This window comes from Eschrichtius robustus, chromosome 17 (assembly GCF_028021215.1).
Source record: "Eschrichtius robustus isolate mEscRob2 chromosome 17, mEscRob2.pri, whole genome shotgun sequence".
Lineage (NCBI taxonomy): Eukaryota > Metazoa > Chordata > Mammalia > Artiodactyla > Eschrichtiidae > Eschrichtius > Eschrichtius robustus.
Window position 1 is genome coordinate 80,172,485 of NC_090840.1, and position 27,772 is coordinate 80,200,256.

The following is a 27,772-nucleotide window of genomic DNA, read 5'->3' on the forward strand; positions in this document are numbered from 1 at the left end:
AATACAAATAAAAATTTCTTGAAAGGTTAAAGTCGAGGGGAGCAAAAGGAAGAGAAATTCAAGGCACTTGGTTTTTCTGTGTTTAGCTCTGAGTTTTATTGATAAGTGATGGGAAAGGCATGAAAACAGTCGATTTGCAAAGTACTCTGTTGAGTTAATAACACCCCTTCCCATCCACTACCACGGCTAATGGGATGGTGGCCGTGCAGAAGAATATGTGTCCTGTCAGGAGCAGACGAGGGCTGGAGGGCTCTGAGCAGAAAGGCAGCCCGCGTCGCGTGAACCCACACTCACGCCTGACGCTCTCCAGGCACGCGTTGTCCCTGAGGCTGCATTTCCAACACAGCTCGTACTCATTCTGCCACACCACAGCGTTGCCTTCAAATAACAGACGGCCACGTTGGCTGTCTTGCTTATAATTTGCCATTGGTCTTAACCGTTTGAGATTCTAAAGATTACTCGCACTGTACGCTTAGCTTTGCAGCATGGGAAGGGGAAAAAAAACCTTTAAAAAATTATTTTGTTTATTTGCTTATTTCTAGGATTTTAGATCATGTGGGTATACTACAAAATATCCGACTTAGCCTGGGTCCTGGAACCCCCCCAGAATGGTTATTCATTCACGTGGCAAGTGGGAAAGTTGAAGCTGGTCTTCTTAGAGTATACTAAAATAACTATTCCATTGAACTGGAATAACCATAAATTAGACTCTAAACTCCGTGGGAGTAGGGACCCCCGACCCCACTCCTGCACCCACCTTTGTATTCTCAGCACCTAGTGTAACGTCTAGCACATAGTCGGTCCTTAGTACATGTTTGCTGAATGGATGAATATTCTCAAGACCGAGTTTTTAAAAATTGCCACCTGTGGAGAACCCACCCCAAATGCCTCCTGTGTGCTTTGTCGTTTTTAGTCACTTAGCGGTTTATATCTAACTTATTAGCATGTCACTGTGTAGTGCAATCTTCACTTAGTATACGTCTGTTTCTGGATTGTAGACTTGTCAGGAAAGGCACTGTGTCTTGTAATTAGTCTCTAGCCACTAGCATAGTTTCTGGCGCATTGTAAGCACTTAGTAAAAGTTTACTGGACTAGACAACCCTGCACAGAGACCAGGTAAGTTTTCCTAACGAAGGTTGCCATTGATCTTTTCTAAGTCAATTACTGTAACCGTCCCGTGGGAAGAATATGATAGTTGGCATTTGGAAAAAGATCTTCCCTTCATTATTCTTGTGCTCAGAGGGCAGTTGCAGGTTACAAAGACGTCAGACTGATTCTGTGTAGCTCCTGAAAATAACAGAGTCACGTATGATAAGTCTGATCTCAGTATGAGAATGCTTTCAAGAAGGACGTAACATTTAACGAGAAACTGCTCTCCATGAGGCACTTTCTTATATGTCATGTCATGTTGTTCTCACAGCCACTCAGAGAGGTATTGTGATCCTGTTGTACAGGTGAGAAATTCAGATGTGGGAAGTTAGTGTCTTTCCCCACGTCACAAGGGTGATACAGAAGGAGCAGATGCCGGGTTCACGATGCAAGGCCTGTATTCTATCTTGAACAGCCCGTGCTTGATTGAAACCAGCGCTCTGCGAGCTGAGATGATAAGGTCTCCTCACCTTTGGGGAAGGTGCAGCAGATCCTGTACCCTGCTGTCATCAGGAGTGCAGCAAAGGATGGCAGGAGATTACGTAACCTCTGTGGTCCCTTGCAGTTTAATAATTCTCTGGTTAAAAGCTACCTTAAGTAGGGAAATGAGAACTGAGAACCATTAGGAAGAATGGGATGGGTTAGGATTTAAAAAATAATAATAAACAAAGCATTATTACATTGATTGGCCAAAAAAAAAAAAATGAAATAGCACTTTCACTGTTTAAGAATTTCCGAGCATCTGTATCTCTAAAAAAGGCTTGTCATTCCTTTGGAACTCAAAAATGTAATTTTTAATGATTTCCTTGAAATACATTTGTGGTAATAAATGTTCTGTTTCTATAGAACTTGTTGGTTATATCTAACCAATTCAGTTTACTTATTTTAACTCTCATTTAACATTTAGTATCTGAGGCCATTATTTCCAGAATAAAAGATGCAAAGAAATCATATCAGTTGCTTATTTAAACAAAAAAGGGGATGAAACCTATTCTTTCAAGATCCTGCCACAACTGGTGCTTTTTTGAGAAAGTATACATTTCAGTCCTTAAAATACTCAGTATTCTTCAGATTATGTATACTAAAATGAAGGTATTTCAATACAGTTTTAGGCCCAAGAAAAAACTCGATGTATGGTATATGTAAATTTTTTTTAGTAAATAGTTATAATATGCCCATAATAAAAATGTTGCCTATTAGCCCAAGCAAGAAAGCCTGATAACTTAGAGGTATTTTCTTGTCGAAATGTGCCTATTGAAATTGGAGTGATTTTTCTCAAGGTGAGTTGGTGAAGATAACTTGGTCATTTACAATGTCATCTGAGCCCACTGTTCTTCATCGGAGTCACTGTCACAGAATATTCCCTGAGTATGTGTCATTGAGAAGAACATCTGTTGGCAAATAAATCTGTTCCACTGTAAGAAAGTTATTATCACAAAAAGTACATGTAACACACAGTAGCCATTTGAATAGTATAGGCTCACCACCTCTCCGTGAACACCAGTCTTCTGAGAATAACTCTCAGAATACAAGGCAATTCAGCACGATTAGCTTTTTTCCAAAAAGGAAGAAAACAGATAATGGATGTGTTTTCAACCATTTGAGTACAAACTGGGACCTGCTGCTCCACTTTTCACTTAGTAAAGTTAGAGATAATTACAGTAACTTCCCATCTCTTTTCGAGAATAAGAAGCACCTCTTCCCCAAAATGACATTGATTAATTACTTATGTCCAGATAATTAAATAGCTGACAAATAATTAGTGTAACCCAGAATATATTCAATGAGAGCACTTTAACAATTCAAAATGTCGTTGTAATTACACAAAAGGACATAGCACTTTAACAATTCAAAATGTCGTTGTAATTACACAAAAGGACATGTTTGATGCTTGCTGACCGAGCCCAACTTAACATGTGAATTTCTAAAGTGAAGTCATTTTTTACACATTGCTTTAGGCTCCACATACAAAGAAAACACGCAAAGTACAGCGGCCCTCCATTATCTGCAAGTTCGACATCTTCGGATTCAACCAACCACAAACAGAAAGTATTTTTTAAAAAGTTCCATAAAGTTCCAAAATTGAAGCAAAACTTGAATTTGCCACATGCAGGCAACTATTTACATAGTATTTACATTGTATTTACAACTATTTAAATAGTATTTACATTGTATTACTATAAATAATCTGGAGATGATTTGAAGTACAAGGGAGGATGCGTAGGTTATATGCAGATATAACTACATATCCGTTTTATATAGGAACTTGAGCGTCTGTGGATTTTGGTTCCGACGGGGCCCTGGAACCAATCCCTCGTGGATACCGAGGGACGACTGTAGCTGCGTATTCCCCACACAGTCAGTCTGGTCGTTTTATTTACTGTCTCTGAAAAATCTTGTCCATTGCCGTGATTTCACGTGACATTTGTGTGTTAGTGACTACTAGATCTGCCTCTCCTCCGAGCTCTCTCTAGGGCCCCTTCCTGAGTCCCTCCCTACAGGCCCGCAGCTCCGTGCAGGCTGTGGTGTGGCCTGCAGGGGCCTTGTTCCTCCCAGGGCCCTCGTTGAGGGAACAGCACCTCCATGAACCCAGGCGCCCAGGATCTCGTTCGTTCATCGTCATTCCCTGCATTCACACGGTAAACACGGCTCACTTCTTCATGAATAACTGTTTGATCTCCAGTTAATCTACGTCACAGCTGCTTTAGGGAAGACGCTTGTCCTCCTGCGTCTTAGGAAACATTCTTGCCAACCTCCCCGCGTCCAACTCCTGTGTTCTGATGATGGCCTCTCACAGTGCCTGCACTTTCCACAATTCGTAGTTACTTGTTTGTACATCGTTTTCACGTCTGACTTCTCGCTAACTTCAAGTCTTTGTTTACTCTTTTATTCCTACCACCTAACATATAGTAGTCCCTCAGTAAATGCTGGTTGTTTATTTTATTTTTTTAATTTAATTTTATTTATTTTTTTATACAGCACGTTCTTATTAGTCATCCGTTTTATACACATCAGTGTCTACATGTCAATCCCAATCTCCCAGTTCAGCACACCACCACCACCACCCCCCGCCGCTTTCCCCCCTTGGTGTCCATACGTTTGTCCTCTGCATCTGTGTCTCAATTTCTGCCCTGCAAACCGGTTCATCTGTACAATTTTTCTAGGTTCCACATATATGCATTAATATATGATACTTGTTTTTCTCTTTCTGACTTACTTCAGTCTGTATGACAGTCTCTAGATCCATCTGTGTCTCTACAAATGACCCAATTTCGTTCTTTTTTATGGCTGAGTAATATTCCATTGTATATATGTACCACGTCTTCTTTATCCATTTGTCTGTTGATGGGCATTTAGGTTGCTTCCATGACCTGGCTATTGTAAATAGAGCTGCAGTAAACATTGGGGTGCATGTGTCTGTTTGAATTATGGTTTTCTCTGGGTATACGCCCAGTAGTGGGATTGCTGGGTCATATGGTAATTCTCTTTTTAGTTTTTTAAGGAACCTCCATACTGTTCTACATAGTGGCCGTATCAATTTACATTCCCACCAACAGTGCAAGAGGGTTCCCTTTTCTCCACACCCTCTCCAGCATTTACTGTTTGTAGATTTTCTGATGATGCCCATTCTGACTGGTGTGAGGTGATACCTCATTGTCGTTTTGATTTGCATTTCTCTAATGATTAGTGATGTTGAGCAGCTTTTCATGTGCTTCTTGGCCATCTGTATGTCTTCTTTGGAGAAATGTCTATTTAGGTCTTCTGCCCATTTTTGGATTGGGTTGTTTGTTTTATTAATATTGAGCTGCATGAGCTGTTTATATATTTTGGAGATTAATCCTTTGTCTGTTGATTCGTTTGCAAATATTTTCTCCCATTCTGAGGGTTGTCTTTTTGTCTTGTTTATGGTTTCCTTTGCTGTGCAAAAGCTTTGAAGTTTCATTAGGTCCCATTTGTTTATTTTTGTTTTTATTTCCATTACTCTAGGAGGTGGATCAGAAAAGATCTTGCTGTGATTTATGTCAAAGAGTGTTCTTCCTATGTTTTCCTCTAAGAGTTTTATAGTGTCCGGTCTTACATTTAGGTCTCTAATCCATTTTGAGTTTATTTTTGTGTATGGTGTTAGGGAGTGTTCTGATTTCATCCTTTTACATGTAGCTGTCCAATTTTCCCAGCACCACTTATTGAAGAGACTGTCTTTTCTCCATTGTATATCCTTGCCTCCTTTGTCATAGATTAGTTGACCATAGGTGCATGGGTTTATCTCTGGGCTTTCTATCCTGTTCCATTGATCTATATTTCTGCTTTTGTGCCCGTACCATATTGTCTTGATTACTGTAGCTTTGTAGTATAGTCTGAAATCAGGGAGTCTGATTGCTCCAGCTCCCTTTTTTTGCCTCAAGACTGCTTTGGCTATTCGGGGTCTTTTGTGTCTCCATACAAATTTTAAGATTTTTTGTTCTAGTTCCGTAAAAAATGCCATTGGTAATTTGATAGGGATTGCATTGAATCTGTAGATTGCTTTGGGTAGCATAGTCATTTTCACCATATTGATTCTTCCAATCCAAGAGCATGGTATATCTCTCCATCTGTTTGTATCATCTTTAATTTCTTTCATCAGTGTCTTATAGTTTTCTGCATACAGGTCTTTTGTCTCCCTAGGTAAGTTTATTCCTAGGTATTTTATTCTTTTTGTTGCAATGGTAAACGGGGGTGTTTCTTTAATTTCGCTTTCAGATTTTTCATCATTAGTGTATAGGAATCCAAGAGATTTCTGTGCCTTAATTTTGTATCCTGCAACTTTACCAGATTCATTGATCAGCTCTAGTAGTTTTCTGGTGGCATCTTTAGGATTCTCTATGTATAGTATCATGTCATCTGCAAACAGTGACAGTTTAACTTCTTCTTTGCCAATTTGTATTACTTTTATTTCTTTTTCTTCTCTGATTGCCACGGCTAGGACTTCCAAAACTATGTTGAATAATAGTGGTGAAAGTGGACATCCTTGTCTTCTTCCTGATCTTAGAGGAAATGCTTTCAGTTTCTCACCATTGAGAATGATGTTTGCTGTGGGTTTGTCGTATATGGCCTTTATTATGTTGAGCTAGGTTCCCTTTATGCCCACTTTCTGGAGAGTTTTTATCAGAAATGGGTGTTGAATTTTGTCAACAGCTTTTTCTGCATCTATTGAGATGATCGTATGGTTTTTATTCCTTAATTTGTTAATGTGGTGTACCACACTGATTGATTTGCCTATATGAAAGAATCCGTGCATCCCTGGGATAAATCCCACTTGATCATGGTGTATGATCCTTTTAATGTGTTGTTGGATTCTGTTTGCTAGTATTCTGTTGAGGATTTTTGCATCTATGTTCATCAGTGATCCTGGTCTGTAATTTTCTTTTTTTGTGGTATCTTTGTCTGGTTTTGGCATCAGGGTGATGGTGGCCTCATAGAATGAGTTTGGGAGTATTCCTTCGTCTGCAATTTTTTGGAAGAGTTTGAGAAGGATGGGTGTTAGCTCTTCTCTAAATGTTTGATAGAATTCACCTGTGAAGCCATCTGGTCCTGGACTTTTGTTTGTTGGAAGATTTTTAATCACAGTTTCAATTTCATTACTTGTGATTGGTCTGTTCATATTTTCTGTTTCTTCCTTCTTCAGTCTTGGAAGGTTATACCTTTCTAAGAATTTGTCCATTTCTTCCAGGTTGTCCATTTTATTGGCATAGAGTTGCTTGTGGTAGTCTCCTAGGATGCTTTGTATTTCTGCGGTGTCTGTTGTAACTTCTCCGTTTTCATTTATAATTTTATTGATTTGAGTCCTCTCCCTCTTCTTCTTCATGAGTCTGGCTAATGGCTTATCAATTTTGTTTATCTTCTCAAAGAACCAGCTTTTAGTTTTATTGATCTTTGCTATTGTTTTCTTTGTTTCTATGTCATTTAGTTCTGCTCTGATCTTTATGATTTCTTTCCTTCTGCTAACTTTGGGTTTTGTTTATTCTTCTTTCTCTAGTTCCTTTAGGTGTAAGGTTAGATTGTTTACTTGAGATTTTTCTTGTTTCTTTAGGTAGGCTTGTATAGCTATAAACTTCCCTCTTAGAATTGCTCTTGCTGCATCCCATAGGTTTTGGATTGTCGTGTTTTCATTGTCATATTTCTCTAGGTATTTTTTGATTTCCTCTTTGATTTCTTCAGTGATCTCTTGGTTATTTAATAATGTATTGTTTAGCCTCCATGTGTTTGGTTTTTTTTACGTTTTTTTCCTTGTAATTCATTTCTAATCTCATAGCCTTGTGGTCAGAAAAGATGCTTGATGTGATTTCAGTTTTCTTGAATTTACTGAGGCTTGATTTGTGACCCAAGATGTGATCTATCCTGGAGAATGTTCCGTGCACACTTGAGAAGAAAGTATAATCTGCTGTTTCTGGATGGAATGTCCTATAAATATCAATTAAATCTATCTGGTCTATTGTGTCATTTAAAGCTTCTGTTTCCTTATTTATTTTCATTTTGGATGATCTGTCCATTGGTGTAAGTGAGGTGTTAAAGTCCCCAACTATTATTGTGTTACTGTCAATTTCCTGTTTTATAGCTGTTAGCAGTTGCCTTATGTATTGAGGTGCTCCTGTGTTGGGTGCATATATATTTATAATTGTTATATCTTCTTGGATTGATCCCTTGATCATTATGTAGTGTCCTTCCTTGTCTCTTGTAACATTCTTTATTTTAAAGTCTATTTTATCTGATATGAGTATTGCTACTCCAGCTTTCTTTTGATTGCCATTTGCATGGAATATCTTTTTCCATCCCCTCACTTTCAGTCTGAATGTGTCCCTAGGTCTGAAGTGGGTCTCTTGTAGACAACATATATATGGGTCTTGTTTTTGTATCCATTCAGCAAGCCTGTGTCTTTTGCTTGGAGCATTTAATCCATTCACGTTTAAGGTAATTATCGGTATGTATGTTCCTATGACCATTTTCTTAATTGTTTTTGGTTCGTTTTTGTAGGTCCTGTTCTTCTCTTGTGTTTCCCACTTAGAGAAGCTCCTTTAGCATTTGTTGTAGAGCTGGTTTGGTGGTGCGGAATTCTCTTAGCTTTTGCTTGTCTGTAAAGCTTTTGATTTCTCCATCGAACCTGAATGAGATCCTTGCCGGGTAGAGTAGTCTTGGTTGTGGGTTCTTCCCTTTCATCACTTTAAGTATACCATGCCACTCCCTTCTGGCTTGTAGAGTTTCTGCTGAGAAATCAGCTGTTAACCTTATGGGAGTTCCCTTGTATGTTATTTGTCGTTTTTCCCTTGCTGCTTTCAATAATTTTTCTTTGTCTTTAATTTTTGCCACTTTGATTGCTATGTGTCTCAGCGTGTTTCTCCTTGGGTTTATCCTGTATGGGACTCTCTGCACTTCCTGGACTTGGGTGGCCATTTCCTTTCCCATGTTAGGGAAGTTTTCGACTATAATCTCTTCAAATATTTTCTCAGGTCCTTTCTCTCTCTCTTCTCCTTCTGGCACCCCTATAATGCGAATGTTGTGGCATTTAATGTTGTCCCAGAGGTCTCTTAGGCTGTCTTCATTTCTTTTCATTCTTTTTTCTTTAGTCTGTTCTGCAGCAGTGAATTCCACGATTCTGTCTTCCAGGTCACTTATCCGTTCTTCTGCCTCAGTTATTCTGCTATTGGTTCCTTCTAGTGTAGTTTTCATTTCAGTTATTGTATTGTTCATCTCTGTTTGTTTGTTCTTTGATTCTTCTAGGTCTTTGTTAAACATTTCTTGCATCTTCTCGATATTTGCCTCCATTCTTTTTCCGAGGTCCTGGATCATCTTCACTATCATTATTCTGAATTCTTTTTCTGGAAGGTTGCCTATCTCCACTTCATTGAGTTGTTTTTCTGGGGTTTTATCTTGTTCCTTCATCTGGTACATAGCCCTCTGCCTTTTCATCTTGTCTGTCTTTCTGTGAATGTGGGTTTTGTTCCACAGGCTGCAGGATTGTAGTTCTTCTTGCTTCTGCTGTCTGCCCTCTAACACTGGTTGTTTAGATGGATGGACAGACATGGATGGACGGATGGATGGACAGACACACAGACAGATGATTACCTTAGCCTCCTTAGTCCCACCTTTGCTTGTTGTCCTGCCCTAACCCTGGGTCCTTCCCTTGAATGACGTATTACTCATATTACTTCTGGTGTGCTTTCTGGTATCTAAAGTCTGATGATGCTACTGCCCCGCCAGCCCCAGAACGTAAGAACTAGTTGAGAAGTTTAGGAGGATCAAGTTGAGATTCTTCTAAATGATGTCTGAAGGCTTTCTTCACTGCCCTCTTCAGCCTCTTAACCCCCTTCTGTCCCCACATCATCATTTTATTTCAATCAATACCTGTACTGCAGTTCCTTAAACATACCAGGACTGTGTGGCTATCTGTGTATGTACTGTTGCTTCTCTTCTAATGCCTTTTTTTATTCTGTCCCTACCAATTCTTTTTACTATTTATTCTTCAGCTGTGAAGCCTTCCTGGTCCTACTCAGGCACCCCTGGGTGCACGTGGTGCCTGCCTCAGTGTCTGCTTACTTGTCTTTGTTCCCTGTAGGGTGGAATTCTTCAGGGCAGGAACTATGTCATTTTTTTTTTTAAATCTTAGTTTGCCCAGAGCCTATCACAGGGCCTGACATTTTGGAGATACTAAATAAACATATGGAGGATGGCTTTTATTAATGCCAACTAATTCTGTCATTCCGTGTGTCATGTGCCTTGTTAAACATACTTAGTGAAATAAAACTAAAGCCAATTTTAGCAAACATTTAGTGACCTAATAAATAGGAAAGACAGTGCAATTTAATAAAGAGGATATTATTCTGAGATGTAAAATACTTGGTTTCTAATCCTCCTTATTGTCTGTATCACGTCTGGTTTTTTTTCTTGTGTAAACTAACCTTTTTAGTTTCTTCATCTGCAAAATGCAGGTGATGGTACTTTACCTATAAATCAGCAGGTTAGACCAGATGCTGTTCTAACCTCTTTTCCAACTTTAAAATTCTATAATTGGTTGTTTTCTGAAATTTACTTGGTTTCCACTCACCCTAAACATGTTCTTTTAAAAAGAAATTGTATTTTCATCAAATAGAAATCTTGATATTGAAAGGAAAGTCACAAAGTAAACACAGCAAACATTCTAATGAGAGAAACAAGCTAAAGGTGAGTGGCTCTGAATCTTTTGAATTCTAAAACAAGTTTTGAAAAATAATTTTAAAAGTGAGATCTCTTTTTAAATGCAAACTCACCTTTCAAGATTTATAATCTAGAATTGTCTTAGAAATTTTAATCATATTATTTTTTAACTCATTTAATTATGGTTGCATCAGCCTTCTATTCATGGGAGGTATTTACCATTCACTAATATCCCTTGATATCTTAATATTGTGTAATCATTTAAGCTTTTGAGCCTGAGCTGATGGGTTAACCACCTTTAAACATACGTACAGTGGGGCGTTCTAGATGAAGTCTTACGAGTTCATCAGAATATGAAAGCTCTCTCAGGTACTTGAAGTGCTCTGATTATCCAGCTGTATGGTGTTTACTGAACAGAATGTGGAATTGTCCTCAAACCACCCCATCTGGTGTGGCAGTGCCTACTTGAGCGAGGCCGGGGATGGCTGGGCACACGAAGGACTTTTACACGTTTTAGAGAAGGATGTGCAGGCTCCTTGAGGCTGCTGGGCCATAGGAAGTAGCAGAGCCAAGTACATCTGACTAGAGCACCAGGCGCTTTTCTCTTCAGATCCTCCCATCAGGGCCTCCCCACGGGGGATGTGGTGTGCAGTGGAGCATGTGGTCCCCCCGTGCTTCCCCGTACGTTGCTGCCCCAGCCCTCACAGTGCTGCCGGGTGGTGTCTTCTCCCAGACAGGAGGAAGGAAGGAAGGTCACTAAGCCACAGACACAGGGGATAACCCAGCCTGCACTGTGCAAGGGTGGACATCCCATCCAGTGGCCTGTGGGCTGAGAAGTGGGTGAACTGAGATTGGATCCCGGGTTCCCTAACCCGGGGTCTGAAGCTTTTATTCACAATATTCTCACTTGTATAGTGTTTATGACCTAGAAGAAGTGAGAAAATAAGTGAGGAAAGAGTATAAGAACGAGAGCTGGAGACACAATCGTAATTGTATAGCAAAGGCATCCCTAGCCATGGACCTTTCTTCCAGATTGATGCCCTTATCTGGTCTGTCTGAGTGACTGAAGAGGATCCTGAGCTTTCTAGGTGCTTCTTTGTAAAATCATCAACTTCAGTCTTAAGGTCAGAAGTTGCTGCTTTAATTTATTATATGTTTGGAAGGACAGTATCTGAAGGAGATGGCTTCATTTGGAAACGATCACAGAAGTGTAGGACAGTTTCTCCTAACTGGTTTAGTCTTCTAATGTTTTTCTGATTCCGTAACCACAGGAAAACAGTGTACTCTTCAACTTTTAGAAGTTGATGGAAGAAAAGGCAGCTGCCATTTGTTGGGTATTTACTTTATAGAACGTATTAGGGTGCCGGGCACTTCTCCTGTATCGTCTTATTCACTCCTCACTTCAGCCCTGTGAGGTAAACGTGATCACCAGACCGTTTAGAGAGGATGACTAATTTTTCCCAAATCACACTTCTAGTAAGTAATGAAACCCACATGCCCTTATTTTTCTTCACAAGCACTTTTCTCAGCGCTTTACGTGGATCTGTCATATCCTTAAAACACCACATGAGATAAATATCAATACTTTCTAGAAGTCATACAGCTGATTGGGGCAGAGCTAGAATTTGAAGCCCAGCGTCTGGCTCCAGAGCCCACGCTCTTAACCAAAGATCCGGTGCTTCCTGGACAAGTCCGTTTCATCTAATTTAAAACTCTGTTTGTGGACAGAGAAACTGACAAATGAATGGGAAAAATTGTTTAATCACTTCAGACATGAGGGTTCCTATGTGAAACTTAGAGCAAGAGGCCCGTGATTGAGTAGTAGTTGGTTTTACTAGTCCTTCTGCAACTACTGGAGGGTGTTGTGTCCTCATAGGACTTCTGCCATTGGTTAACCTAACCCAAGTGTGAAGGGTCAAAGAGACAGTTTAAATGGGAGCAGAAATCTATACCTTGTGTTTGTACACAAAGACATGCCTTTCCTGCCTGTTCTCTAGCATCAGACTCATTAAAGCTGTAGGAAAAGAAACTTGTCTCAAGAAAGACGCTGCTACCACCATCAACAGTGTCCTTGTCTATAAAATGTCTCCGCGGGGACCACCATTTCTCCGTTTGCCCTAGGAATAAACTCTTCTGAAATTTTGTCAACTAGGAACATCAGTGAAAGCCTGTAGGGAAAAACCAAATATATCTTTAAAATGTACACATAATTCTGTGATGTAGACTTTGCTTAAAGACTCAGGGAAGTCACGTTCCTTGTCATTCTTCTGAGAGCTCACCTGAAGTTTTAATTGTATGACTAGTCTGGGAGTTTCGGTCCAGATGAGAGTTGTACTAACGGCAAATTTTCCCATTGCAGTGACTACTGGCGTAATTTTTTTGACAATTAAGTAATTTCTAAACTGCTTCAATTATCTTGTTTCCCACAGTGAGAAATTTAATTAAAACAGAGTTACAGATTGTGAAAAGGTTATTTATGAAAATGCATTTTAAATGTGGATTGAAAAGCCTAGGGACACCTTTTGATTTTAGATAAAAAGATGAAGGTTCTGTAATTTTTTATATCCATTTTACCAGAAGCAAGAATAAGAGCAGTGTGCAATTTACTTGAAATGTCTATCAGGAGCTTCACAAATCTATCTCTTTCCTAAATTGCTTGAAAACTTGACCTCTTTTAGAAATGTAAAACTTTAGGAAATAATTTCAGATTTTAAAGTTGTGAATATGACGGGATTTTGTTTTTGTTTTTCCTCCTTTAAGCAAAAACAACCCCCCAAAATGTGCTTTATTAAGGGAGTAGAGGACTCTGAAATGGCAATGTCTCTAAGGCATGGAAAGCAGATTCTGTCTCCCTAGCTAGGCTTGCCCATCCAAGTAAGGTGAGCGAGCGATTGTAGTTGAGCTAATGTGAGGGGCGTGTCACATCCCTTGGGTGAATCAGGGCAGAGGCTGGGAGGGGAACTTGAGAACCACTAGACTAGTCCTCTGTTACAGTGGATTTCCCACAAGAACCTGCCACCTTCGTTTTATTGTTTTCCTTGAGCTTTTCACCAGCGTGCGTAGAACTCAGTCCTCGCCTGCAAGTAGACCAGAGTCTACGAAGGAACAGTTATCACCCTCACTTTGAAGCCTTTCACAATCCCCTGGAAACGTTCAGGTGGTCATTATTTGGATCCACGTGTGTACATCCTATTTAGGGTACTTACCTTAGAGTGATGTGATCACTCTTCAATTTGTCTTACTGTTTCCCATTATATTTTAAGCTGATGATAGGGGCCATGGCTTTTTATCCACAGAGCCCAGAATTGAGTAAGTAATCAATGTTTGATTTCTTGATTCAGAAACAAAGCCCAGTGATTATTCAGGAGAGGAACACCTGTAACTGACTTACATACAGAGTGTTTAGGGAGGACAGAGGAAGGAAGGCTAACTGCTTGATGGAACGTGGGAAGACTTTCCAGAGGAAACTGTGTAAACCAAACAGGAAAAGGGGGCTGGCAGCACTGAGACAGGGAGAGCTGGGGGGCGGGGTGGGGGTGGGGGGGACACTTTCCATGAAGACTCACGTGACATTCTAAGGCATAGGCACATGCAGGTGCAGGCGTGTGCAGGGACAGCCAGAGCGCTCTGCTGGTACAGTACTGATGAGGTTTACTAGCGTCTTTTTATTTATACCTTTATTTTTATTCTATTCAGTTTGTTTATAGGTAGAATAGAGCTGAGGTACATAACAGTACATGGAATCTTGAAAGATACTTTAGGGCTAAAGCAGTTTAAAGTACAGCCACATCATCAGGTTGGGTGATACAAGTGGAAGACCAGCTGGCCATCTCGATATGTCCTCATAGTGTGGCATTATCTTGGGGAGTTCATTAAGGTACAGGGTCTGACCCTCAGTTTTATAGGGTCAGGCAGAATATCAGTGGTTACAAGCAAAGTCAGGAGCCAAACTCACTAGTTTGAAATCCTTGCTGTGCCTGTAACTGCTGTGTGACCTTAGGCAAGTTGCTTAACTGCTCTGTGCCTCAATTCCTAATCTGTAAATGGAAATATTCGTGCTTATCACATGGGGTTGTTAGGAAGATTAGGTAAATTAACATATGGAAAGTATTTAGAATAGTGCCTGGCACATTAAAAGGAATATTTAGTTCTTCAGTTTACCAATATTGCTCCATCTTTCAGGGCCAACTCTTGCTAACTGTGCCCCAAACATTAATATATGAAAAACAAAATATCCAGTACTATTCACACCCACCAGGAAGATTAAAGTTAAAAAGATAGTTTGAAGTGTTAGCTGGAATGGGGTGCTATAGGAATTCTCATCCACTGTTGTGGGAATGTAAGTCAATGCAACTGCTTTGGAAAAATGTTTGGTACCACGTGTTAAAGGCGAAAACATGCCTCCCCAAGAGCCAGTGATTCTGCTCTGGGAACCACTCAACAGAGACTCATACTTGGATGCACCACAAGACGTGCCTAAGAGGCATGTAGGCAAAACTAGAAAGAAGCAAAGTATTCATAACTGGGGTGGATAAAAAAGTGGTAGTACAATCACACAGACCAAGTTTTCAAGCAGCGAGAAGGAACCAGGGGTTGCTGCCTGCAGCACCGTGGACAGATCTCACGGGCACGCAGTTGACGGAAAGAAACCTGGCACGAAGGGGTAGCCACTCTGCTTCCATCTCTGTGAAGCTCGAAAGCAAGTTAGCCTCCCTGGTGGTGTTGAGAGTCAGGATGGCGTTCCTTTGTGGGGGAGATAATAACTGAGGATGCGCACAAGGGGAGCTCCTGGGGCTGTTGATGTTGCCTTTCTTGATCCGGGTGCTGGTTTCATAGCTGTGCTCACTTGGTGAAAATTCACGAAGCTGTGCACTTAGGATTTGTACCTTTCTATGAGTTATTTTATGCTTGAATAAAAAGTTTAAAAATGTGATCAATCTGTGTATTAAAAACGTTGTATTAGACAGACCAGATACTCTTGTTTATAACAGAACAGCACAGCACGTCTTCCTTCAAGCAGATTTGTTCAAGCCGAACAAACCTTCAGCACATCTGGTCCCTCTGCTGTTAAACCAGATGAGAATCTGAAGGTTTCTGGGTGAGTCTAAAAGCTGAGCAAGGAGAAATCTTAATACTAACATTATGAAGCTCTGGTAGTTGATGCTTTCATTGTGGAGAAGCCTCTGCACCGTGAACCAGGTGTGCCTCCGGCTGGGCCAGGAGCCCCTTCCCCTTCGTCCCGCGACTGGAAGCACTTGCTGCCTCTCCCCTGGCCGCTCCTCCAGGAGCACATGGAAGGCTGAGTGAGCCCATAGTAGGCGAAGCCCCTGTTCTCAGGGAGACGACATTTCCAGTGGAGGATATAGGCCATAATCAGATATGTTGGGTATTGATAGGAATCAGCTGCCAGACCCTTTTAGCATTTCTGGCTGATTTTCCCTTGGGGCAGCCTTTCTCAACTGGGGTTCCAGAACCCACAGAACATAGAAAATGATGTGCGTAATTATTTCCTTAGTTTCCCAGGGGTGGTACTAACGACTGCTGTTCTAGATGCATGGGAGAGAACGCAGTGGACACCTTAGGGCACCGGGCTTCCACTCTCTGGTGGAACGCTGGTTGAGAAAGGCTGTGAACGCTTCTACCAATTCCTGAAGAGGTAGCTGAGAAGCTGAATTGAGCCTTAAAAGAAATCCAGAATTTGGGAAGGATAAAACAAAATAGTTGGAGTTTAAGGCTCCCCAAGTTTGGGTTTAGGGGGCTGATTAATCCCCTAGGCTTTGGATCAGAACCCAGAAAAGCTCTACTCCCAGAGGAAGGCTTATCATCTCAGTCCTGTGTGGGGTGCAGGTTGCTAATTCTTCTGTCCTCCACCAAGAGCAGATACAATCTCTCTAGAGGAGTAGAACAGGGTAGGCCTTAAATTATTTCTCTTAATTTTTCATATGTAATTGCAATTAATCAAAAATTATAGGCATACAAGATGAGGAAACAGTAAAAAGCAGACCGCGATAGATTCAGGTAGCAGACACAAACTTTAAAATAACTATGCTCTTTATAATCATGGAATTAAAAGATAAAGTTGATGATTTAAGCAGGCAACTGGCAAATATAGAAAACAGCCATTTTAGAACTGAAAAGTAAAAAAAAATAACGGAATGGTTTTAGTTGCAGATTAGACACAGATAAGGGAAGAAGTAGTGTACTGGAGGTTAATTAAACCAATGAAACAGAAAGACAGAAACCTGGACGACACAGAAGGTCTCATGAGGCACAAAAGCCTCCAGCGGCACCTCATTCCCTTCAAGCCCCAAAGGCGTGATGTGGCACCTGCACTTCTCCCCCGGCTCACCCGCTGTGACCTCCCCCCTCAGGCCTCTGTGTCTGCTGTCCTTCTGCCTGAGACACCAGCATAGCTAGCTTCTCCGTTTGCTCACACTTGTATGCGGTCCTTTCTGTGAGGACTCCTCTGGCACCTGTCCGAGATCTCCAGCTGCTCCACACCCTCACTGTGCTATGCACTGTGTATGTGAGGGTTGATGTTTGTCTGCTTCCCCACTGGAATGTAAGCCCCATGAGGACAAAGGTGTTTGTTTTGTTTTGTTTGTTCAACACGATATCCCCAAGGGCTTGGAACAGTAGGCATTCAACAAATGCCTGCTTCCTGGGGAAAATGGCGAAACCGATACAAAAATCCTTAGCATGAGTTACGTAATGTGGGCTTAATAAAATTTAGTTATCCCCCTTTTTCTCATTTTTGTGGAATTTCTGGTTTAATCTTACTTTCTTTAATTTTCTATTTAAAAGTTTTCCCTTCCCTTTGTGGGATTTCTGGGTTAACCTCTTTGTTATTCTATCTTCTGTATTGTATTGTATTATATTGTATTTCTTGTCAAATCTAAATAAATCTAGTTCTATCTCAGATACAAACTGAGAGAAGAGAAGACTTTCTATGAATAATTGATGTAGATGTGTTTTTAAAAGCTGTGTTCAGATGTGGATAGAATTACAACTACTGTTGGTCAGCCATTCCTTTATCTAAAAACCACAGTAGTCGTTAATACTAGTATTTGCAGAATGAAAATGTAGACATCACAGTTTAGACAACATTTTAAGAATTTATCACATTCAACAAAAGAAAAATACCTGGATAGCTCTGATGTTTCTCTGGCCTAATAGCTTGAGAGTGTTAAAGGGAACAGGTCTTCAATAAAATGGAACTAGCTTTATTGGGCAAGAACTGTGCCAAACAGCTTTCATAGATTTTTTTTTTTGGTTAATCCTCCCACAACCATTGGAAACAGCCAGGATGTGGATTATGATCATAAAACTGAGGTGGAAGGAGGGTAGGTGATTTCCCGGAAGCCACATAGCCAGTTAAGAGGCAGAGCTGGAATTTGAACGTGGGCATCAGACTCCAAAGACTGAGATGAAGAAGTTGTATGAGTCTAGAAGCCGCATAATATACTCCTCACGGCCATAGATCAACACGTGGGGATGCAATTTGATTGTTGAATTAATGATGTCCTATTTAAGTGATTATGGGGGACAGATTCTTATTTAGCATTGTTATTAATGTTGTGATTTTGTCCTTAATTATAAAATAACTTGGTTATGTGATATGTTCACGGTCATTGCTGATACTCAACGAGGATATTACTATTATTCAGAACCCCAGCAAGAATGAATTTCTCAAAAGACTATTTTTAGCTAATGTGTATGTTTTATAAACTCAAAAGAATCATGGTAAGAATAGACTTAAATAATCTTTTAACACTGTATTTTATGTGAAAACTTTTTACATTTTGAAATGACCAGGTTTCACCCTGGTGAGGTGGTGTGTGGTCAGCATAACTGTCTCCTTTTAAAAGGACTCAAAACCTAAACATTATTTTCAAATCACTTTTGTAAATTCTCTGTTTAAAATGGTTTTTCCCAGCTTAAATTTTATGCTTGATTTTACTTGTGACAGAAATAGAATTAAATAGGTCACGCTGTTTCCTTTATCCTAGAAAATCTTTTCAGAGCAAGATTTCTTTGGTATTGGGCCATATGTCGGTGGAGTTTTCAGGTCGCGAATGGCACATGAAGGATCTCTCCCTGTGTTAGGGCGTGTCTCGCCATAATGTGACCCCCTGACACCTGTCAAGTGTCCAGGTCACCCCGTCAGTTCCATTTAGACATCTTCCTTATCGAAGACAAAAACTCAGAAGTGGATCTTGATGAATAAGTCTCTTTAATGATTCAAGAATGTTTATTAATATACATTTATTATTTCTTGTCCATCTTTGTTCACTCTTTTTAAGAATGTTCTGACTTTCAGGAATAGAATACAGAGGGTTTTTTTTTTTTAATATTTATTTATTTGGGTGTGCCAGGTCTTAGTTGAGACACGCATGTGGGCTCTAGTTCCTGGACCAGGGATCGAACCCAGGTTCCCTGCATTGAGAGCGTGGGTCTTACCCACTGCACCACCAGGGAAGTCCCGAATACAGAGTTTTAACGGGAAATTTTTTTCCTGAGGGCAGGGACTGTAAGATTGACAGGTAATGTTTGAAAAAAGAATTCAGGTGAGGTCTCCTTATCAAAATTTACACTATTTGAGTAAATGTTGCATCTTACTCTAGCACATCTCCTCAGTTCGCATTCATCTTAGAGAAGCTATTGCTATGTTTCCTGCCACTTGGTCTTTAATTAGTTCCTTTCTTTATTCATTACTGTGTTCCCGACATTGAGAATACAGGAGAACAAGGTCTGTTCCTTCCTTTTAAGGACCTTGTAGACCAGGGGGAGAGAAAGGAGGCAGAGAAATAATTGTGGGCACTGTGTACGTGCAAGTTACCAGTTATCAGGGAAGCACAGAGAAGGGAGTGATAATTCAGCCTGGAGTCTCCCAGCGAAAGACCTAAGGAGGGAACAGCATGTGCGGAGAAATTACAGCATGAAACAGACAGGCTTCCTCAGGGCCCTTAACATGCTGATGAAGCTTAACAGTGCACTGTCTCTCTCGTAGGAACCAGGCGAGAGGAGTGGAGATTTGTAAGCAAGGAAGCAACAAGCTTAGGTTCGCATTTTAGCAGATGATTCTGGAGAAAGGATTAGATAAGGAAGTACTAGGCAGCTTCTGAGTGATTCTAATGCAGTCACGTCGGGAATGTAGAGGAAAGATATGAGAGAGAAATAGGAGGTAACGAAAGATTGACTGGCAGGTGGCATGGTGGTGAGACGGGAAAGTGGAGGCATGGATTCTGTCTAGGACAGGAGTCCTTCAGAGGTTCGTACAGACTGCTGGTTTCCCAGCACTTGGTTAGAGAGACGTGCCTGCAGTACTGCCTCACTCACAGGTACAGGACCCTGTTTTTAAAGTGCAAAGAAGGGGGATCTTTGCAGTGCATTTTAACAACATAAAGGAGCTCTGTTAAGCTTCTTGCAGAGGAAATTCAGTTAAGTTGCTTAGAATAAAGGAGTTTATCCTGCCCAGTGTCCTCACTCCGGGTCGTCTGAGGAATGCCTCCAGAGATGTGTAGACAGGCTGAGGGCAAACTCGGGGCCGCTGAGAGGACTCGGTGCAGGAGGGATTTGGCGTGCTTTCCTCAGGAGCGTTCAGTCCAGAAGTCTAACGAGCATTTACTGAGCGGTCCTCGTTATGTTCCAGCCCTGTCATTACTCTGTGCAAAAGAATCAGTACCACACAGTCCGTGTTCGTAACAAACAGTAGGTGAGGCCAGAGCCAGTCAGTCGTTTCTGTACAGTGACAGCGGCATGTGTTGGTCCATTATTGGCATAACAGGTGTGGTGGACTCTGCGTTTGTGGGAGAAACAGAGCAGGAGGTTCATTGGAGCTTCATCGTGAAAAATTGACTAGGCAGAGAAGGCAGGTGCAGAGACTCGCAGGGAACAGCGTGTGACCTGGAAGGGACTTGCACGTGAAGCAGCGGACTGACTGCAGAACAGGGGGCCGACACAGAGACTTTGTGACGTGTCGTGAAGGGGAGTGTTCTCTAGGAGAAAATGGAAATACGAGAAGCTACGCAAAGATGTCAAGTGTAAAAAGAAATCGTTCAGCACATCTGAGCTCTGCCGACAGTGGAGTCCTGAGTCCCCATCCCAGGTCCTGGCGCTTTTTAAGCGTGGATTCTAAGCTCCTCTGTGATGGAACTGTTGATAGCTCAGCAGCATCCCCGCTACACTAGATGGATGATTCCGCTCGATTATATGTTAACTTGTGACAAAGATTGCATTCACTCTTCTTTAAAATTTCTAACTAGCCTCAGAAAAATCTGAAGAGGAATTTCATAATGTCAAATTATTTAAAGAAAAGCAGCCAGTTGTTGGGAACACTGGAAGATAAGAGCATTAGGAGAAGAGAGACAGAGAGAGAGGGCTGCTGTACCTCAGGCCCCCCAGCCCTCAGACAAAAGCCCTCAGGCAGCCCGTCACCCTCATCCTTCCTCCTCGTCGTAACCGTTTGTTGATCCTTTGCTGGCTGACCTCCCCAACTGTTCTTAGCCAATGACCTCATCTCCTTCTTGCAATAAAATTGCAGGTAATCAACAAGAATCCCCTCCACTCCCTCCCAGAAACGTACACATTCATCTGCAGTCACACTCCTTTTTCTTCTTTTGTCTGTCACAATCTGCTTTATGCTGTCCTATATTTTTCACGTCCTGTCCATTGAACAAACAATACTTGTGATGGAAGAGGCTGCACCCCCAAGGCCAAATCCAACTGTGAAATCATCGTCATGAAAGAAATATTGTGAAAATTGCATTTTTAATCTTTTAAAATCTTCACTGTAAAATATGAAAGTCAATAATTCAGTGACCTAAACAATTTGAAAATTCAAATAAACTAGCCTTGTAATATCTGACAGAATAATTGAACAAGCAATGAATGACATAAGTGTAGGTTTTAAATAATCTACTACTTTACATTTCAGTTACTTAAGAAAATTCCAGTTATTTACTGGAGTTTAAAGAATCTTGATTCTTTTAAATAAGCATAGAAAGAGAATTCTGCATGGGTGAAGCCATATTCTTTTTAAGCTACTAACAAATTACTGAAGCAGCCGTGGGCTCTGCATTTTGCCAGACCACATGCGTAAGGCAGTGACCGAGTTGCAAGTCCCGCCCTCCAGACTGACCTTCCCGGCTCCATGCCCACACAGTTTCCAGAGAGAGTCCTGAAGTGCGGAATCTAAATCTACACTCCGTAACTTGGCCACGCGTGGTCTGCTATATGGGTGTCTCCAGCTCATTGCTCTCCCCTTTCGTTTGCATTCCACGGTGTGCTCACCTGAACCCTGGGTGAGAAGGGTTCTTGTGTCTGTACCTCCATTGTTTTGCACCTGCTGTTCATTCCACCGAATTTCTAATAAATTTTCCCAGCTCCTTTTGCTTTTCTCTGCTTTCAACACTTCTGGGAAATTTTCTTCCCCTTTCCCTTTCCCAGTGCCACCCTGGGTGCTTACCTTCGCCACAGCATGTGACACGTTGCCTGATAGTTCTCTTCAGTCGCCTGTCATCTCCATCCCGCCAGCGTACGCACTAGACAGGACACCCCTTTCCCGCCATGGTGTCTAGCAGGAGTGCCAGCCACAAGGGTAGGGGCTAAGTAAAGGATTTTTTTTGGTTTTTGGTTTTTTGGGGTTTTTTTTAATGCGGTAAGATTACTTTCTTTTTGTTGAGATGCTAGCTGCTTTTAATTTGTTAATTCACCAGAATTGTAATATCTGCAGTTTGCTACTTATAACTAAAATCATCTCAAATATTTTTGTTTGTTTGAATCTTATCTGAGAGCTTTCTCCTCCTTGCGTTGGTCATTGGAAGATCGCAGCTATATTAGCAACCTGCCTTCAGCTACTGCAAGGGACACCATGGCTTACCAATATGTTCTAAGGATATTCTTGACTTTTATTCTTCCTCTGCCCCTATTTAATGAGTATTCCTTTTAGATTCTATCCATGTTCAAAGTTCTGAACACATAGCTCTTCAGCAAACACTCAGTTCCTCCTTTATGAGAAAACATTTTTAAAAATTTAAGGTGGTCACGTACAAATTGTATAAGCCTTACCCCTGCAAAGATAGTATCATCCCTTCAGCTTAATAGTTGTCTTACAAAATGGAGCACATTACAATATACCTTGCTATTCAGATACTTTTGCTTTTCTAAATCAAATAAATTGAGGTATACTATTTAGTAGATGCTTCTTAAAAGAGAGTGACTAAGGTCATCACTTTAAAATCAGGCATTTGGCTCCTACCGTTGTGTGTAGTGGCTCCTGATGTTCATCACCTGTGAGTCTTATCATTTTAGAAATCCAGGAGAGAGGTCTGCAAGGGTAATGCTTTACTATGATAGTTAATAATATAAGCTATTCTTTATAAAGTTCTTGATACATATCTGGCATTTTGCTGGAATACATACATATGTATATGTAATTTCTCATCCTTTCGGGATACTTATTAAGGATTCACATTTTACAGGTAAAGAAACAGATTCTGAGGAAGTGGATGAACTTGACTGAGACCAGTGACAGTAAAACACGAAGCCCATCTGACTCCACATCTTTTCTCTTACCCCTTGACCACATTTCTCCACTTCAAAAGCTCTGGTGATGATCATTAAATTGATTACCATTGATAATACTGATGTTCCAAAATACTTAGATTATTTCCTGGCTCTTTTAAATATTAAGTAAATACCAGTAAGTCCAAAGTCACTATGTAATTGATTATCCCCAGAAACTTAGAAATCAGTTGTAGGGTAGGCTTCACACATTCATAGATATAAATGTCATTGAGCAACATATCTAATTTGATCTTACAGAATGATCATTTCCCTGGACCTTTTTCAGTTTCAAAATACCTTTAAAATAACCATAGTGTACTTGTTATCACATCTGCAGAATGTCCTCATAGAACTAGGAGAATGGCTTTAGCTCTTTTGGGGTTGTCTTTTCATCGTTGAGTTATGAGAGTTCTTCATATATTCTGGACACTAGACCATTATCAGATATGTGATTTGCAAATATTTTCTCCCATACTGTAGATTGTCTTTTCACTTTCTTGCTAATGTCCTTTGACACAGAAGTTTTTAATTTTGCTGGAGTCAGTTTTATTTATATATTTTTTTTGGTTGTTTGTGCTTTTGTTAGCATATCTAAGAAACTAATAACTAAGGTCACAAAGAGTTACACCTGTGTTTCTGCTGTTCAGCCTGGCTAGTGAATTTTTCATTTGAGTTGTTATACTTTGCACCTCAAGAATTTCTTTGGATTCTTTTCTGTATTTCTTATATCTATATTAATATTCTCTATTTTGGTGAAGCATTGTTCTAATACCCTTCTTTAGCTTTTTAGATACAGGCTATCATTTAGTTCCTTGAATATATTTCAAGTAACTGATTTAAAGCCTTTGTCTAGTGGGATGAATTGGGAGATTGGGATCGACCTATATACACTAATATGTATAAAATAGATAACTAATAAGAACCTGCCGTATTAGCACAGGGAACTCCACTTCACTGTACAGTAGAAACTAACACAACATTGTAAAACAACTATACCCCAATAAAAAATAAAAATAAATAAAGTCTTTGTCCAGTAAGTTCGGTGTCTCAGCTTCATCGGGGATAGTTTCTATTGACTACTTTTTTTTTCTCGTGTATAGACTATACTTTTGTTTTTTCTCTGCATGTTGCATAATGGTTTTTGTTTGTTTAAAACTGGACATTTAATGTAGTGTGTCCGTGTGAAAATCCAATTCTCCTTCCTCCCTAGGATTTTTTTTTTTCTTGGTTTAGTTACTTTTCCAAACTAATACTGTAAAGTCGATATTTATCATGCGTTGCCACAGAAGTGTCTTTTCTCTCTTACCTTAGTGGTCAGCTAATGATTGGACAGAGATTTTGTCAAATGCTTGGAAATTAAGTCTGTAGTCTTTACCAAGAGGCTGTGGGTACCTGTTGGAGCTTGTCTTCAACACTGAGCCAATCAGTTTACAACTAACTCTGGCTTAGCCTTGACTTTCCTTCTTATAATACTGAACCTCAAGGTCAGCCAGAGGAGAGAGCTCAGGGCCTTATCAGGTCTGTCCTGGGCAAGTACATGACACTGTAGTCTTTGAGATTCCAGAAATATGTCAGAACTTTGCAGAGCTCCTATGGACATCTCATTCCCCCACTTTTCCTTGTAAGCTTTTTGGTCAGCCTGTTATTTGCGCCAGTTCTTCTCCACCACTTCAAGCAGCTAAACTCATAAACAATTGACTCTGATTATTTTCTTCAAATACCCTGAGGGGAAAGGCTTTGTGCACCCAGTCAGGTCAAATAAAGGCAATCCTCTGGGAATGGGGTTTTGAAAGCCTCCACCCTGCCCTGCCCCCTCCAGTGACCTCCAGCCTGCTGGTTTCCTTCCTCCTTGCTGGATTGCGGCTCCCGCAGAGCTGGGGGTGAGGGGTGGGAATAGGACCGAGCTCACCCTTCATTCCAAGGTGCAGCCAATTTTTTAAAAATAAATGCTCCCTAGATCTCTGCAAGCCTTTGGTCAATTTCCAGGGATCTAAAAATGTTGATTGTAACAATTTTTGCCAGTTTCTCTTTGCTTTTTCAGGAGAATTTTTGGAGGTTCTTACTCTATCATTTTCACTGATGTCACTTTTATATTTTTCCTTACATTATAATTAGATATATAGTTAAATGGTAGCTGAATTAATTCACTAAAAGCAGAATGCGTCTTCCTTTCCAGAAATTTCTCTGAACTTTTTTGTACTTCTCCTGTTATATTTTAGGACTACGATGATGGATATGGCACTGCTTATGATGAACAGAGTTATGATTCCTATGATAACAGCTATAGCGCCCCAGCCCAAAGGTAAGAGTCAATCTTCATGACCAGACCCCATAGCAGACACTTGTGCCCTTCCGCATTTGCTGTACTCTGGGAGCAGGATGATGATTGGCCAGTGACGGTGATTTGACTCGGCCTGCTTGGTTTTGTTTGTTTTAACTGGAGAAGCACTATCTGTCCTACCGAATAGCATGTATTGCTCTCAACTTTACTGTAGTGCTAAAGCAATGAGTCTTGGGAAATAAAATTTGAAATTTTATTTGCTCTAAAAATTTAACTTAAGCATTCAGTATATTCTAAGGAAGAACAGTGTCTACCAAGTCTGTGGCTCTTCAAGTCCTAAGGCCCAAAGTCATATCAGAAATGTGTAAATATCCCACATTGTCAGTGCCTGGGGATGGAAGTGACAAAAGTTTTTTTCAGTGTTCATAGGTCATTTCTGTTTCTTAGCAGCAGTGCTCCCGTTTTCTAACAACTTCAAATTCCTATTAGAGAAAAATGAGTGAGTTCTAATTCATTTTCTAAGGAAGTGTTGACTTAGAAATGAGTGTTATTAGAGGGAAACACAGCTTCGTAGTTACGTCTTCTGATAGTAGACCTTGATGTCCATTGATATATGAAATCCGTGTTCTGTTCAGAATGTTTTCCTAAATGCCTAGAAACCTCTTGCTTTATGTTTAAAATTCTAAGTGGTAGACAAAGACAGACGTACGCAAACCAAAATACTGGCTTTATGAGCATAAATAAATATGGACTACATGGTTATTTTCGATGAAGCACAAATTCACTTTTGAACTCATACGGGGCCAGGCAAGCTTTGAACAGACAGGCACCCTGGTACTGAGGTTGACAGGGATATAATTTTTTCTCTTTTTGTTCATGCCAGATTTTTTACTTACGTAATTTCTAACAATTAAGTAGCCTTTAAACTTTGACCCCCAACTGGTCTTCTTTCCGGGAAGCCTTGTGCATGGTGTTTGCGTCCTTGCGGGTTGTGGCACGCCCGGGGGTGACTGGCACACAGTGGACGCTAGACAGGACTTTACGTGTCTCACCTTGTATAGGTGTCCCGGCAACGTCACGAAGTATGTGGGGCTGTTCCCGTTATACAGACGAAGGGAAGGAGCACGGAGCATAAGATTAAGTAATTAGCCGGAAATCACACATGGAGTGCAATCCTTTAAAGACTCACACGTCTCATTTAATCTGAATGGCAACAGCAGGAGTTAATGTGCCTGTTTTACAGATGATGAAACTGAGGCTCAGAGAAGTAAATAACTAACCCAGAACGTGAACCAGACTTTGAAAGCTTGTAGTCTTCCCACTTTAAGCGGTGATAACATATTAGTATGATTGATCACAAGCATTCGTTCCTTTGGTCATTTATTCATTCAGCCAACATTTATTAAATGTCCACTACGTGTATTAAAACGTAGGCACTGTGCTCGATGTTGGATTACAAAGATTGTTGAGACAGAGACCCTCTCCTTGGGAAGTTCACAGGCTAGAATGAAATACAAATATTTAAAAGCAATGTAATATGGTAATCACATGAGAGTCTGGGGAAAAACACAGTATTTCCATAAAAAGACAGTGCTCAAGTCTGGTTGGGAACACTGGGGACACTTCACTGAGAAAGTGAAGGGGAGGGTAGGGGTCACCAGGGTACAAACAGGGAAGGACATTTCCCAAAGCCAGAGCAAGGCACAGAGCCTGACACAAGAAGTGCTGCCTGAGCTGGAGGGCGTGGTGCACGGGACAGATGAGGCAGGAGAGGGAGTGACCGCAGCCTCCGCAGTCTCAGGGTGCAGGCTCCGGACCGTGGGCAGCAGCCGGGAGCCAGCGACGAGGTACCGGCAAGGGAGTGGTGTGTTCACACCTGGATTCGGAGAAATGAACTAGAAGGCAGTAGAGAGGCCAGATTGGCAGATGGCGAGCCTGGAGGCAGAGACCCATTAGGAGGCTGGCACTTTCCGAATTATAAGCCCTTTAAATGTCAGGAAGACTCACGTAAAAGAAACACCTCTCATGACAGCCAGCCCACCTGCCCGGAAGGGATCTTTTCAGTGCTACCTGAAGGAGTTACAGAGAATCGTATGAGAATTCCACACGTTGGCAAGTGCAGAGGTCGCTGTTGGTCGGTTATTCTTAATATTCATTTAATCCTCATAACCTGTGAAATAAGCATCAGTCCTTTTAAAGAAGAGAAACTGGTTTAGAAAAATTAGGTAACTTGCCTAAGGTCATGCCACTTTCAGGCGAAGGGGCCCGACTGGGCACCTTGGTCTGTCGGTCGGTCTGTCGGTCGGTCTGTCTGTCTGTCTGTCTTCCTCTTCACCGTCTACTGTGAATCACAACGAAGCAGCTATATTATGGAGCAGTGTGAAGAATGAATGGTTCCAGGTGCTGTATTAGTTTGCTAGAGTCACCGTGACAAAATACCACAGACTGTACTTAAAGCACCAGAAACTTGTTTGCTCAAGGTTACAGAGGCTGGAGGTCCAAGATCAAGGCGTTTGGCAGATCTGGTTTCTTCTGAGGCCCCTCTCCTTGACTTGCAGCTGGCCGCCTCCTCACTGTGCCCTCTGTGCGCGTGCATCCCTGCTTTCCCTT

At 40.9% G+C, this 27,772-nt stretch overlaps 1 protein-coding gene across 1 annotated transcript in view; it reads left to right on the forward strand.

The window, feature by feature from the left end:
* Positions 1-27,772, forward strand: part of KHDRBS3 (KH RNA binding domain containing, signal transduction associated 3) — a 156,627-nt gene that overhangs the window by 102,434 nt on the left and 26,421 nt on the right. Inside the window, exon 7 of the mRNA XM_068525548.1 lies at positions 25,101-25,183. Within this exon, the coding sequence (XP_068381649.1) occupies positions 25,101-25,183 (83 nt within the window). The remainder of the gene's footprint in view (positions 1-25,100; positions 25,184-27,772) is intronic.